A 16,081-nucleotide genomic window follows, 5' to 3' on the forward strand; every position below is an offset into this window, starting at 1 on the left:
AATTCATCTCACTCTGCCATGTTAAGAAACAATCGGGGAGTCAAGGGAGAGACTTCATTACAGGTAAAAAGAAAGACTATTTCTATATTTTAGTAATATCCAGAATGCTTAGGTGATACCTGCAAGGTTCCGCCTTTATTCAATGGCAAAGTCATTGTGAAATATTAGGATTTCTGAGTCAGTTCTGTGTGCATTCTACATTTCCATTGTGCCTGACACTAGGATCTCTCTCTCTTTTTCTGTCATATTTTTTTTCAAATATTCATACTTTGTTTCAGAGATTAAATGCTCATAAGCATCTATGAAACATTCTCATTATATGGCTAAATAGCATTTTACTTTATATAAATAATTTTATGAATAAAAAGATACAAAGAGAAAAAAAAAAATAAAGTCCTGGATTCAATTTTGCCTCCTAGCTACCCCATGTGTGGCAGAGAGCTGTGATCCATTGGTTTTTCAGTGGCTGTGACTTTTTAGAAGTAGGTCTTTCTTTCTTCTAAGGTGCATCGGAGTGGACTTGATTCCCCAAACTTTCAGTTTGCAGATGAGTGCTTAACTGTTTGCGCCACCCAGGTAGGCTAACTATGTGAATAAAAGAGCTCAAATATGAAAGCGTAGGAAGCATACATAGTATTAAAAAAGTACTGCAGCAGAATTATGAAGCTGTGCAGGTGTTCAGCCTCCAATGTTGATGTCTTTCAAAATCCTTAGTTACATGGCGGCTCTAGGCTCTTCTTCTGTCCCTCTCAAGTGCAATTCAAATCTTTAATGCATATTTAAATAACTGCATAAATGTGCAGTTTTGCTAAACTCTCGCTGAGGAAACAAATAAATCCCCATCCCCCACCTCTTGCTGAGACAGGAAAAGCAACTATCTGGAGTTTGGGAAACTTTTAAGTAGCCAGATTGATGATGATAGTATAATTTATACCAAAAGATATAGCTTTATGAAATGAGGACGAGATATTCAACAAAGATAGTAAACTATGGAAAATAACATGGTGCCCTCCATGGAACTCCAGAGCTGTTGAGAGGAAGTCCGCTTTCTTTCCCTAACCTTCTATGAAAAACAGTACTTACTAATATAAGTCCTTTTTTTCTTCAGCCTTTCATCGTTGCAACCAAACAGGATTTATATTGCTTTTATTGTATTCACTGAAGATAGTTGATTTCCTAATTGTAATACCTACTGATACCCAACTCAGTACTTCTTAAAAAAAAAAAAAATTGTATTTTTTCCAATCAAAGATTCTGAAAAAAATGTGTCAGCACTCTTCTCATTTCCTTCCTGGCTCCCCTTTTTCCATTAGTCAGGTTTTCCAGTCCTCCTTGTCTTCTCGTTCTTGCTCTTTTGGCTACAGTATTTGATTGTTTTAAGAGGCACATTCTTCACAGATTTTATTGTTTAATTTAACAGCCTCTACTGTTATCGGGCTGAAAGGTGGCCACTCAAACCAAAACCAAACCCACTGCCGTCAAGTCGATTCCGACTCTTAGCGACCCTACAGGACGGAGTAGAACTGCCCCATAGAGTTTCCAAGGAGTGCCTGGCGGATTTGAACTGTCAACCTCTTGGTTAACAGCTATAGCACTTAACCACTACCCCACCAGGGTATCCTGGTGGCCACTGGGAGTGTCTATAGTTTCACATAGAATATTGTCTTAAGGCAATTGTCTCCGGGGTTTCTCCAGCCTCTTTCAAACCAGTAAATCTGGTCTTTTTTTTTTTTTTTTTTTGAATCTGAATTTTTTTTGGTATATATATGTTTTTTCTCATTCTGCCCCAGACTCTCTATTGTGATCCTGGTCAGGTTTGTCTGTAGTCGTTGCCAGGCACCATCTAGTTCTTCTGGTCTCAGGTTAGAGAAGGCTGTGGTTCGCGTGGACCACATGTCCTTTGGACTAATTGATTCCTTATGGCTTCGGTTGTCTTCATTCTCCTTTGTTCTAGGTGGAAAGACACCAGTAGTTTCTTTTCTGATATAAGCAATGTGTGTTTATAGGGTCACAACCTTATATGCAATGTTTTATATAAAAAAAAAAAATGCCATCGAGCCGTTTTGTATGAGGTAGTGCATTCCCCCCGTACCCATTTTATTATTTAAAATGATAGTGTTGTTTTTTTTCTACTGCTTGATTATTCCTGACTCAGAAGCTGCTGGAACTGTTATTTTCATGTAAGTAGTATGTTCAAACCATTCATTATTTTACCTTAAACGGACATCTTCATCCTTCTCTGGCTTTTTTTTTTTTTTTTTTGATCTGTGGTTTATTATGGATACATATATACATTTTAATTTAAATATAGTTATATGCATTTTGTACTACATAATAGTTTAAAGTAGAGGATTTCTTTATCCAAATGGAATTTTTTTTTTTTAATATAAAGTCAATGACATGGACCTCACTTTCTCCCAGTTTGGTCAAATTTCTTCACACCATCTTAGATTCTTTCATGAGAAAATATGTCTGATTTATTACAAACAACTTTGTATATTAGTTACAATGAAAATACTCCTGGGTTAAGACATTTTTCAAGTAAACTTATATTAAAACACACTGCTGTTAAGGCGATTCTGACTGAACGGTGACCCCATAGGGTTTCCAAGGCTATAAATAACTATGGAAGCAGGCTGCCACATCTTTCTCCCATGGAGCCACTGATGGTTTTGAACTGCTGACCTTTAGGTTAGCAGTCCATCAACTTATATTAAAGTGTATTAAATAGAAGATGTATAATCCAGAATATTGGCATACCGATGGCCCAATTTTAGTCATGAAATTGTGGATGGGAGAGAGAAGGCCAGGACTCAGTTATATGGATAAATACCCACTCACCATCATAACACTGGCGTAGAAGCTAGGTCACACTAGAAGAATTTCATATACATATGTAAAGAAAAGTCCTTTCATGTAACTTACTGCCATCATTTTAAAAATAATAACAACACTACATACTTGATATTTGAGACTTATCTCCTGATACCTTAAATGCATTGAAACATTTAATCCTCATTTATTTTTCCAACAACCCTGAAAGGAAGTGGTCATTTTGCATTTGTGAATAAAGAAATTAAGGTATCTTTTTCTATAACCCACAAAACCAGAACCAAACCCATTGCCATCAAGTCGATTCCAACTCCTAGAGACCATATAAAAATAAATAAATAAATAAATAAACCCATTGCCGTCGAGTTGATTCCAACTCATAGCGACCATATAAAAAAAAAAAAAAAAACTGCCCCATAGAGTTTCCAAGGAGTACCTGGTAGATTTGAACTACTGACCTTTTGGTTAGCAGTCCTAGCACTTAACCACTGAGGACCAGGGTTTCTATAACCCAGAAGAGGAGGTATCACAGAGACTATATCTACATGGGTCTAGCACCTGGAATATATATCCCGATATAAAGGCAGGTAATCCCCACCATGATCGATTAGATTTTCCTTGTTAATCATGTGTTCAATACCTGTCAAGTGTGTTGTTTCAGTCTGTACCACGAGTGTCACAAGGGCTTTTATAGGACTCTGTTTTGAAGTAAGGCATATTAAATGTTTCCCACATTTTGTGAATTTGAACTTTCAAATTTTTAAATGAAATTAACATTTGTATTAAAATTTTGTAAATGTCCTTACGCAATTATCATTATAGAAATGAAAAAAGAAAGTTTAGTAATTATCCCTATACCTATCATTTAAACTTTTTAACTTATTTTTATTTTTTCTTCATATATCCATATGTATAAAAATAAATAAATGAATAAAACGACACCCATTGCCATCAAGTTGATTCCGAGTCATAGAGACACTATAGGACAGGATAGAAGTCTCCACATGTTTTGTAAGGAGAGGCTGGTAGATTCAAAATGCCAAATTTTTGGATATCAGCCAAACTCTTAACCACTGCTCCACCAGGAACCCCATCTATGTATATGTATATGTGTGTGTGTAAGTATTGTGTATATGTGCATGTATATGTATGTGTACATTTGCATCTACATGTACATGTACATCTAGACCTACATCTTTATCTGTGTCTATTTCTACCTCTGTATCAGGGTTTCTCAACTTCTGCCTTGGTGACATTTTGGACAGGAAATTTTGTCATTGTGGGGAGTTACTCTGTATATAGCACAATGTCTAATAACATTCCTGGTTTCCGGTAGGTACCAGTAGTGCCCTTCTCCTAGTTGTGACATCCAAAATGTCTCAGGCATTGACAAATGTTCTTTGGGGAGCAAATTTTCCCCAACTGATAATAAGATAGATTTTCCTCTCTTTCCCTCTATCTTTATGTACCCAGCCCAGTACCCACTTCATGTACCTATGCTTTATTTGTGGGAGGTGGGTTTAATTTCAAATAACTATATTGGATAGTTTGGATTATCTTAATCATTTAGCGTATTGCCTTTGTATACTAAAAATATACCAGTCGATGCTACATAAAACCTATTGACTATGCTGATGTCTCTATCCGGAACAGGTTTCCTGATAGAACAAGATGGACAAAGACAATCTAACAGCACTAAATGAATTCATTCTGACGGGAATCACAGACCGCCCTGAGCTGCAGGCTCCATTGTTCGGGCTGTTCCTCATCATCTACATGATCTCAGTGGTGGGCAACTTGGGCATCATCATCCTCACCAAGATGGACTCTGAGCTACAAACACCCATGTACTTTTTTCTCAGACACCTGGCTATCACTGATCTTGGTTATTCAACAACTGTGGGACCCAAAATGCTAGTCAATTTTGTTGTGGATGATAATATAATCTCCTATTACTTTTGTGCTACACAACTAGCTTTCTTTATTTTGTTCATAAACGGTGAACTTTTCATTTTGTCAGCAATGTCCTATGACCGATATGTGGCCATCTGTAACCTTCTGCTCTATACACTCACTATGTCGCAAAGGGTGTGTTGGGTGCTGGTGGCAATCCTCTATATTTATTGTGCATTTATTTCTCTTCTCATCACCATAAAGATTTTTAGTTTATCCTTCTGTGGCTACAATGTCATCAGTCATTTCTACTGTGACCTGAACCCTTTGTTATCTTTGCTCTGCTCAAGCGCACATGAAATTCAATTGATCATTCTCATCGCAGCATCTATTGATGTGATTAAATCCCCTTTAATAGTGCTTGTTTCCTACCTGCTTGTTTTTGTAGCCATTCTCAGGATGAACTCAGCTGTGGGCAGGCACAAGGCCTTCTCCACCTGTGGATCCCACCTGACGGTTGTGGTAGTGTTCTTTGGAACTTTAATCTTTATGTACATGCAGCCCAAGTCCAGTCATTCCTTTGATGGTGATAAAGTAGCTTCCATATTTTATACCCTTGTTATCCCCATGTTGAATCCCTTGATTTGTAGCTTGAGGAACAAAGACGTAAAATATGCCCTACATAGGACACGGAAAAAAATATGCAACATCTTTTCTACAGTTTGATGCATCATATGGTTCCTATAAATTACATGATTGGCTTCAGACCTTGTCTGTTTGCCTCCATAGGGTATAGCATGCACAAATATATTCCACATATATTTATAAATATCTTATGTGCCAGTCACTCTTCTAAATGCATTGATCAATAAAAGAATAAAAACATTTGCCTTCCTTGAACTGAAGAGGTGGATCACAAATGTAACAATTAAGTAAATTTTATAGTAAAGAAGAATGTGCTGGGGCCCTGGTGGCACAGCAATTAATGTGCTTGGCTGCTAACTGAAAGATCAGTGGGTCAAACCCACCAGCCAATACCTGGGAGAAATACGTGGCAGTTGGCATCCATTGATTTACAGCTTTGGAAACCCTATGGGGCAGTTCTAATCTGTCCTATAGGATCACTATGAGTCAGAATCTCCTGAACAACAGTGCACTTGAGTTTTTTCAGAGTGTGATAAAAAATAAAATCCTTTGCCATTGAGTTGATTCTGACTGATAGCGACCCTATAAGACAGGGTAGAACTGGTCCATAGATTTTCCAAGGAGTGGCTGGTGGATTTGAACTGCTGACCTTTTGGTTAGCAGCCAAGCTCTTGCCCAGTGAACCACCATGGCTCCAGGAGAGTGTGTTGGAAACCATGAAATCAGGCAAGGAGTATGGATATGCTGAGTGGGAGTGGGAAAAAGTACCAGGTACAAAACTGGAGTTACAGTGATTCTGTTTTTTCCAACAATTAAAATAAACTTTACAATGTCAGTATTTGTGTTTGTGTATGTGTGTATTTGTGTAAGCCCTTGCCTTCTGTTTTAGCCTTCATAATTTCTGAGGAAAGGTATTAGATTCTGCCAGGTTTTAATGGTTCTCAGTGTATTGCGATGATTTGAGTTACTCAGTGATGTCAGCTTGCTCAAATGTCCCCATTCCAGACATCAGGGTTCCATACTTTTCTTATTAATGCCTTTACTTTCTCATGTTAATCTGTTAACCTAGCTCACTGTTCAGCAATTCAAAGGTTCGGCTCTGCACCTGACTTTATTTTAATCAGTGTGTTTTTGACGAGATCAGTACACACACCAATTAAGATACATTTCTTGAGGTCATCTATAGTTGTTCCCAGGTTTGGAATCCCTTTCCCACTTGTCATTCTTATTTAATAATTATCTTTTCTTTTTGTTTCCAGAGTTGTTACCTTTTATTATGTATATGAAAAGCTTTTAAAAAACATTTGTTCAATTATTTCTTTGTGTATTTCCTTGAGTAATAGGATTTGCTATGATGAGTTAAATTTGTTGCCTGTCTTTCATTGTTTTGGCTTTCCTAACATTTGTTCAATATTTATCATGCACGATATTTCCATTGACTTTTCTTTACCCACCTTGTGAGAGGCAAAATGAGCTAATACTATTGCTTGCACCAAGATGTATTTCTAGTTAAATTGAGGTATGTTAGGTGGCAAGGATATAGTTTTCTTGCCTTATGGGCATAGTTGCTCCACATTACTCCTCAAATTTTACTATGTATTTATTTTTATTATTATTTTCTCTTTGTAAAATTTGTAGGATTTTACTGAAGTTATTTTTGTGGCTCATTATCATGAAATAAAATCCCTCATGTAGTCAATGAAATTTGAATAAAAATAGTTCATTGGAATATAAGAGAAGTTGCATATTTTATTGCCATATGAGCATCAACATTTTGGGGAAAAGTTGAAGCAGCTAGAAGGACTAAATGACCATGATAAGACAGAGTTCCCCAGCCTGGGGAAAATTACACTGCCTGGAGCAGCTTGCTTGGCACCCCTCCCCGCTCCCCCTTAGGTTTACATTAGAATTCTGGTTTCTTTTCTTGATATTTCCCATAGCTTTACATTAAAATCTTGGTTTCCCTCTTTTTAATTCCTGCCCAAACTAGAGGAAATTGGCAGATCTGGGTTAGATGCCATGTGGACATTCAGGGTAACCTTTTAAACCTCATAAGTAGTAAATTCCCCGTTTTTGCGGCACTGGGTTTGTTTTTTTGTTGGTGTTGGAGTTTAACTGTCATATTCTGAACACAGGATGCATGAAGTTACATTTAAACCACATTGCTCCTAAGTAGTTTGATTAATAATGTTGCTGTTGTAAGCTGTATGAACTTCTTGCTTACATATGAGCAATTGATTGTCAGTTCTGTGGTTGGCCCCTGGCTTTGTTCTGACTGATGATATTGAACCTCTCTACTGTCATAAGAATAGATTTGACACCTGGAACACTAATTACCAAAGGCCAGATGAGTTGTGGAATGACACGAAGGACATCATAAATAAAGAAAGCAAGGGGTCACCAAAAAGACAGGAGAGAAATAAAAGAAGAAAGTGCATGTCAATTGAGACTCTGAGACTTGCTCTTGAAAGTCAAATAGCTAAAGTGAAAGCAATAAATGATGAAGCAAAAGAGCTGAACAGAAGACTTCCAAGGGCAACTAAGAAGACAAAATGAAGTATTATGATTATGCGTGCAAAAACCTGAGATAGAAGTATAAAAAGGAAGGACACGCTCAGCATTTCTCAAGCTGAAAGAACTGAAGAAGAAATACAAGCCTTCAGTTGCAATACTGAAGGGTTCTACAGGGAAAATATTAAATGTCCAGAAAGCATCAAAAGAAGATGAAAGGAACACACAGAGTCAGTATACCAAAAGATTTGACCAATGTTCAACCATTTCAGAAGGTAACATAATCAGGAACCATTGATACTGAAGGAATAAGTCCAAGCTGCACTGCAGGCACAGGCAAAAAACAAGGCCCGGGGAATTGACAAAATACCAACTGAGATATTTCAACAAGTGGATGCAGCACTGGAAGTGCTCACTCTTCTACTCCAAGAAGTTTGAAAAACAGTTACCTGGCCAACCAATTGGAAGAGATCCTTATTTATGCCTATTCCTAAGAAAGGTGATCCAAACAAAAGCAGAAATTATAGGACAATATCAGTAATATCAAATGCAAGTAAAAGTTTGCTGAAGATAATTCAAAAACAGCTACAGCAGTCTATCAACAAGGAACTGCCAGTAACTCTAGCCAGATTTAGAAGAGGATGTGGAACCAGGGATATTGCTGATGTCAGATGGATCCTGGCTGAAAACAGAGAATACCAGAAAGATGTTTACCTGTGTTTTATTGACTACTCTAGGACATTTTACTGTGTGGAGTATACCAAATTATGGATAACACTGTGGAGACCGGGAATCTTAGAGCACTTAATTGTGCTCATGAGGAATCTATGCACAGATCAAGAGGCAGTAGTTCAAACAGAACAATGGAATACTGCATGGCTTAAAGTCAAGAAAGGTGTGTCAGGGTTATATCCCTTCACCATATCTATTCAATCTGTATGCTGAACAAATAATTCGATAAGCTGAACTATATGAAAAAGAACAGGGCAACAGGATTAGAGGAAGAGTCATTAACAACCTGCAATATGCAGATGACACAACCTTGCTTGCTGAAAGTGAAGAGGCCTTGAACGCTTACTGATGGAGGTCAAAGACCACAGCCTTCAGTATAGATTACATCTCAACATAAAGAAAACAAAAGTCCTCACAACTGGACCAATAAGCGACATCATGATAAATGGAGAAAAGATTGAAATTATCAAGGATTTAATTTTACTTGGTCCACAATTAACAGCCATGGAAAGAGCAGTCAAGAAATCAAAAGATGCATTGCGCTGGGCAAATTGGCTGCAAAGACCTTGTTAAAGTGTTGAAAAGCAAGGATGTCACCTTGAGGACTAAGGTCTGTTTGACCCAAGCCATGGTGTTTTCAATTGCCTCATAAGCGTGGGAAAGCTGGGCAATGAATAAGGGAGATCAAAGGAGAATTGATGCCTTTGCATTGTGGTTTTGGAAAAAAACATATTGAATATATCATGGACTGCCAAAAGAATGAATAAATCTGTCTTGGAAGAGGTATAACCAGAATGCTCCTCAGGAGCAAGGATGGAGACACTATGTCTCACATACTTTGGACTTGTTATCAGGAGCATTCAGTCCCTGGACAAGGACATCATGCTTGGTAAAGTCCAGGGTCAGTGGAAAAGAGGAAGACTCTCAACGAGATGGACTGAGACAGTGGCTGCACTATTGGGCTCAGTATAATAACAATTGTAAGGATGGCTCAACACAGGGCAGTTTTTTGTTCTGTAGTACATAGAGTTGCTATGAGTCAGAACCAACTCAAAGGCACATAACAACAACAAGAAGAAAGTAGGGGGTCAGCAAATAAAATGAAGACCATCAACAAGATGGACTGACACAGTGGCTTCAAGGATGGGTTCAAGCATAACAACGATTGTGAGAATAGTGCAGGCCCAAGCAGTGTTTCATTTTGTTGTACATAGGGTTGCTGTGAATTGGAACCGACTCCGTGGGCACCTAACCAAAACTAACGACAATATTAGCCTGGAAATTCCTCAGACTGATAGACGGCCCCCATGATCAACCTACAGCTACCATCAAACATGATATGAAAGATTGAATAAATTCTCAGGAAGATCAGGAACACAATATGTAAATCTACCCTTCCCAAATCTATCAGACATTTTAGTGGGTGTTCTAGAAAACAGGATAAGGCAACAAAAAATAAATAGGAAGCATTCAGATTGGAAAGGAAGAGGTAAAGCTCTTCTTATTGATAGATGACATGATTTTTGATGTATAAGATCTAATAGAGCCTACAATAGAGTTATAGTATTAAAAAGTTAACTTAGCATTTCTTTGTGAATTTGGTTTCAGGTTAGTGGCGAATTAAAAACTTCTTTTTAAAAAGCCTGTCTGAATTCAAAGTGGGTTTACATTTGCTATTTAGATACATTTGGGGATTTTTTAGATATAACACTGGTAACGGATTGAATTGTGTTCCCCCAAAATATGTTTCAACTTGGCTAGGCCAGGATTTCCAGTACAAATTTCTTGTCCAACATTTTTTTATCTGATGTGATTATTCCATGTGTTTTAAATCTTAGTCTCCCTGATGTTAATGCGGCAGGATTAGTAGCAGCTAAGTTAATGAGAAAGGACCCAATCTACAGGATTAGGATGTATGTTGAGTGAATCTCTTTGAGATAGAAGAGTGAATGGAGCAGAAAGAGTAGGATCTCCTGCCACCAATAAAAAATCACCAGTAATGGAGATGCAGCACTTCCTTTGGACATGGGGTCCAGGAGCTGAGAAGTTCCTAGATCAGGGAAAGTTGATGACAAGGACCTTCCCCCAGAGCCAACAGAGAAAGAAAACCTTCCCCTGGATCTGGCATCCTGAATTTGAATTTCCAGTTTTCTAAAGCGTGAGATGACTCAGAATCTACTCTAAGCCGAAGTGTAAATAAAGAGAGAATAAACTTCTGTTTCTTAAAGGGATCTACTTGTGATATTTCTGATACTCCAGCACAGACATCTAAGACAAACGTGGAAAGCAAAATCCATAAAACTTTTGGCCACAGCAACTTTTAAAACTTCTGCTTCTCAAAAGACACTTGTATAAAATCGAGTTATATTTTGGGAGGAAACATTTTCCAATAATATATCTAATAAATGAGTAGTTTCCATAATATGCACAAAGTTCTCCAAACTGAAAAAAAGGAAAAAAAAAAAAAGGAAAGGAACAATCTACAAAAATGGTCATAAATATAAACAATAATTTATCCAAAGAAAATATGCAGCTGGCAAATAAGCCTAAAAAAATGCTCAACATCATTCTTAATTAATGAATTTAAGTGAAAAAATTGACAGACCTCTTTACAGCTATTAGAATATCAGGCAGTTGGAGGAACCAGAACATTCATAAACCACTAGTGGAAAATGAAAAGGGTATAAATAATTGAAAAAAAAATAATTTGTTTTAAAGATTAGGTCTTAGAAGGCTAACCACAGATTTGCCATGAAATTTAGCCATTCTGTTCTCTAACCAGAGACATGACAGTATTTTTTCCTTATAAAGACATGTGTACAAATTTCGATAGCAAATTATTTGTAATAACCAAAAACTAAAAACAACCCAACGGTTCATCTACTTGAGAATGAATAAATAAATTGTGGTCTATCCAAGAAAATGAATACCACTCAACAATAAAATCTAGTCAATTACCATTGCATGCAAATACATTGATGAAAAGTACAAATCAATAAAGTGGACTTTGTCAAAATTAAAACAACTCACACTTCAAAGTTTATTCAAGAGAAATGAAAGCTACGGTCATACAAGAACACTTACACAAATTAGTAGACATGTGGTAACTTTGGTGAAGTGTAAGACAGTACACAATACTGGGGAAGTTCTCACCACTTGACCTGGGCAAAGTCATAGAAGCTTCACAGACATACATAGGCCCTGAGAGACTGAACTACCATGCTGAGGGCAGGAAACCATGATCTCAGGGGACATCTAGCTCAATTGGCATAACAGTCTATAAAAAGAATATTCTACATTCAACTGTGGTGAGTAGAGACTAGGGTCTTAAAAGCATGCGTGGTCATCTAAGATACATTTACTGAACCCATTCTGACTGGAGCAAAAGGAGAATGAAGAAGACCAAAGACACAAGGAAAAGATTAGTCCAAAGGACAAATGGACCACAATTAATACAAACTCCACCAGAGTGAGCTGAGAAATACTAGAAAGTGCCCAGTTCACACCATCAACTGCTCTGACAGGCATCACAGTAGAGGGTCTCAGAGAGAGTGGGAGAAAAATATAGAACAAAATTCAAATTCACACACACAAAAACACCAGGCTTGCTGGTCTGACAGAGACTGGAGAAACCCCCTGAATATGGCCCCTAGACACCCTTTTAACTTAGCGCTGAAGTCAATACGGAGGCTTGTCCTTTATTTAGCCAAAGATTCAATAGGTCTCCAAGGCCAGAATTGCCCACTTGAGGGATGTAATTCATAGCTCAATCATGTATTTGAGACTAATAGGTACACTAGCCCAAAAGTAAAGACAAGAAGGCAGGAAGAGATGGGAAAACTGGACGAACGGAAACAGAGAACCTAGGGTGAAGAAAGGAAAAGTGCTGACACTTCACACTATTGTCTGTCATCCAAAGTCTCAAAACAATTTGAGTACTAACCATCTAATGGGAAAAAAATTTGCTCTGTAAACTTTCACCTGAATCACAATTAAAAAAAGAAAGAAAAAAAATGTTCATGGAAACATTATTTATAAAAGGTAAAAACTGGTAAAAACCCAAAATGTCCTTCTACGGGTAAATTGTTTAGCAAATTTTAATAAATCCACACCTGAGATAATACTCAGCATTATTGATGCACACAACAATAAGGAGAAACCTCCACAGAGTCATGTGAAGTAAAAGAAGTCCATCTCAAAAGGTTGTTGTTATCTGCCATTGTGTTGACAACAACTTATGGTGACCTTATGGAAAACAGAACAAACATTGCCTGGCCCTTTGCTATCTTCACAATCCTTGGTATGCTTGAGTCCATTGTTGTAGCCACTATGTTAATCCATCTCATGGAGGCCTTCCCTCATCCCAGTTGGTCCTCTCTTTCACCAAATATGATGTCTGATTCCAGAAACTGGTCTTTCCTGATGACATGCACAAAGCAAGAATGTCAGACAATGTTCTGCTGGAGACAACAAAATACCTATCAATAAAGAATTTTTATTTTATTAGGTGCCTTCAAGCTGATTGAGACTTATAGTGACTTATAAGACAGAGTTGAAATGCCCCAAAAGTTGCCTAGCTGTAATCTTTATGGGTGTAGATGGTCAGGTCTTTTCTTCCCATAATGGCTTATGGGATTAAACTGTCAAACTTTCATTTAGTAGTGAGTACTTTAAACGTTGAAAAAAATACACATATATAAAACAAGAAAAAAAAAAGCATAAATGGATACATTATGAATATTTAAAACGGCAAAATGCCCCAATAAGATATACCATGATAGATGTATATTCATAACAAAACACTACACATATAATATCACACTTTACAAGGTGTGAAAGTTAAGGTTGTGTGTCAACTTCACTGGGCCATGATTCTTAGTAGTATAACAGTCCTACGATGTTATCATCATCTCCATGATGGGATCTACTGTGAATAGCCAATCTGTTGATGTAAGTGGCCTGCATGGAGTATAAGTAGACGTTCTAGCAAGGTTCGTTGGGTTTTTGTCACTTTGAATCCTGCACCAAGCTCCTGTTCCTCTGAACTCTGGTTCTTGGGAATTGAATGAGCAGCTTGCCTGCAGTCTTGCCTGTCGATCTTGGGATTCTTCAGTCTTCAGCTGCTGAGCAAGACCCCTGCTGTCTGACCTGCAGATGTTGGGTTAGCCAGCCCCTACAGCTGCGTAAATCAGGAGAAACCTCTAACCTGACCCATGGACTTGTGACTTTCCAGCCTCTACAGGCATTCCATTGATATAATTCTCTCAAGCTATGCCATTTTAAACTTACTGGTTTTGCTACTCTAGAGAACTCAGCCCAAGACACAAGGGTATACTGACATGGTAGAGTACATGTGAAGCACAGCCGGATATGTATGAAGGTGAGAAAGATGTTTTGGTATAAAAATCGGACAGAATGGAAAAAAAACATATTGAAATGTAATAAAGGGAAATAAAACAAACAAGTAAAATCCTAAGCAGTCTGATGATCGCAATTAACCATGAAACTAGAAGGAAGAGTAACATTTCTGTTTCTGAGGTCAAAAACAAAACCAACCAGCAAACAAAAAAAAACCCTGATCAATAACAGTAACAGCAACAATTACAACAGCAAACTGGGACGCGATAACTCACACATGCGCGATGCATTACTTTTGTTCCATTTAAGTCTTTTAAATAATGCAATAAGAAAGCGTTTAAGCAGATCTTCATTCTGTCGTCCATTTGAAGAGGCCCCTAAAGAAACAGGGACTATTGACAGTTCTGTTTTATAGATACAGTATTTTAATCCAGATCCCTGTGTGGTAAAAATGGGAAGTTAGTAAAGAGTAAAATGCAAGCCTGTATGAAATAGATAAATACAGACATGTATACACACTATATGGTTGAAAACTTGCTTACTGAAGATTAAAAATTGTCCTGGGCAATTAACAAACAACCCCTAGATATTTTAAGCTTTTAAATGGGTCAGGAATAATCAACAAATTGCTTGTCATCCCCTCAGGGAGCATCTCCATGGTTGAAAAAAATGCCATAAATTCGTCTCACTCCGCCGTGTTAATCACATGGGGGAGTGAAGACGGAGACTTCGTTACAGGTAAAAAGATAGACCATTTCTGTATTTTAGCAATATCGAGGATATTTCAGTGACACTTGCAAGGTCCCAGTGCTATTCAATGGCATATTCATTGCAAAATATTAGGATTTCTGAGTCAGTGCTGTGTGTATTCTACATTTCAATAGTACCGGAGACTAGAATCTCTCTACATTTTTCTGTCATGCTTTTTTTTTTTTTCAAATATTCACACTTTGTTCCAGAGGCTAAATGCTCATAAGCATCTATGAGTCATTATCATTAAATGCCTAAATAATATTTTATATTATATAGATAATTATAAGAATAAACAAGAAACAGAGAGAAAAAAAAAGAGTCCTGGAGTCAATTTTGCCTCATAATTACCCCCAGCGTATCAGAGAATAGTGCTCCATAGGTTTTTCAACAGTTGCGACATTTCAGAAGTAGATCTTCGTTTCTTCCCAGGCACCTCTCAGTGACTTGATCCCCCAACCTTTCCGTTTATAGCTGAGTGCTTAAGTGTTTGCTCAACTCAGATGGCCTAACTATGTGAATAATAGGGCTCAAATATGAAAGTAAAGGAAGCATACGCAGTACTAAAAATTACCGTAGCAGAATGATGAAGCTGCAGGTATTCAGTCTCCAATGTTGATGTCCTTCAAAATCCTTAGTTTTATAGTGGCCCTAGGCTCTTCTATGTCCCTCTCAAATGTAATTTAATATATATTTAAATAACTGTGCAAATGTGCATTTTTGCTAATTTCTTGATAAGGAAACAAATACATTTCCATCCATCTCACACCTTTTGTTGAGATGTGAAAGCAATTTTTGGAGTTTAGGAAACTTTAAGTAGCCAGTTTGATGATAGTGTACTGTATACCATATTCTTCAATTTCCAGTGGAATCTACCATAAGAAGTTATAATTTTCTCAAAGAATATAGCTTTATATAATGAGAATTAGATGTTCAACAAAGATAGTAAACTATGGAAAATAACTTCGTGCTCTCCATGGAACTCCAGAGCTGTTGAGAGGAAGTCCTCTTACCTTCCCTTACTTTATAGGAAAAGCAGTATTTAACAATATAAGAACTTTTTTACTTCAGCCTTTCATCATTGTAACTAAAGATTTATGTTGGTTTTATTGGATTCATTGAAGATAGTTGATTTCCCAATTGTAATATCTACTGATGCTCAGTTCAGTTCTTCTTTAAAAAAAAAAAAAGAAAGAAAGAAAAGATTTTATTGTGTTTTAGGTGAAAGTTTACATAGCAAATGAATTTTCCAATCAAAGATTCTTACACAACGTGTGCCAGCACTCTCCTAATTTCCTTCCCCGCTTCCCTGTTTGCATTTGTCAGGCTTCTCTGTACCTTCCTGCCTTCTTGCCCTTTT

The 16,081-nt window shown here is 37.2% G+C and overlaps 1 protein-coding gene across 1 annotated transcript; it reads left to right on the forward strand.

Moving 5' to 3' along the window:
• The first annotated feature begins 4,503 nt into the window (after positions 1 to 4,503).
• LOC126080518 (olfactory receptor 8K3-like) lies at positions 4,504 to 5,451 on the forward strand. The gene has a single exon (XM_049891719.1). The coding sequence runs from the start codon at positions 4,504 to 4,506 to the stop codon at positions 5,449 to 5,451; it is 948 nt and encodes a 315-aa protein (XP_049747676.1).
• Positions 5,452 to 16,081: the final 10,630 nt, after the last annotated feature.

This window comes from Elephas maximus, chromosome 7 (genome assembly GCF_024166365.1).
Source record: "Elephas maximus indicus isolate mEleMax1 chromosome 7, mEleMax1 primary haplotype, whole genome shotgun sequence".
Taxonomy (NCBI): domain Eukaryota; kingdom Metazoa; phylum Chordata; class Mammalia; order Proboscidea; family Elephantidae; genus Elephas; species Elephas maximus.

Bases quoted from the DNA above. Each gene is read 5' to 3' on its own strand.
- LOC126080518 (XM_049891719.1), top strand. From the start codon at position 4,504: ATGGACAAAGACAATCTAACAGCACTAAATGAATTCATTCTGACGGGA.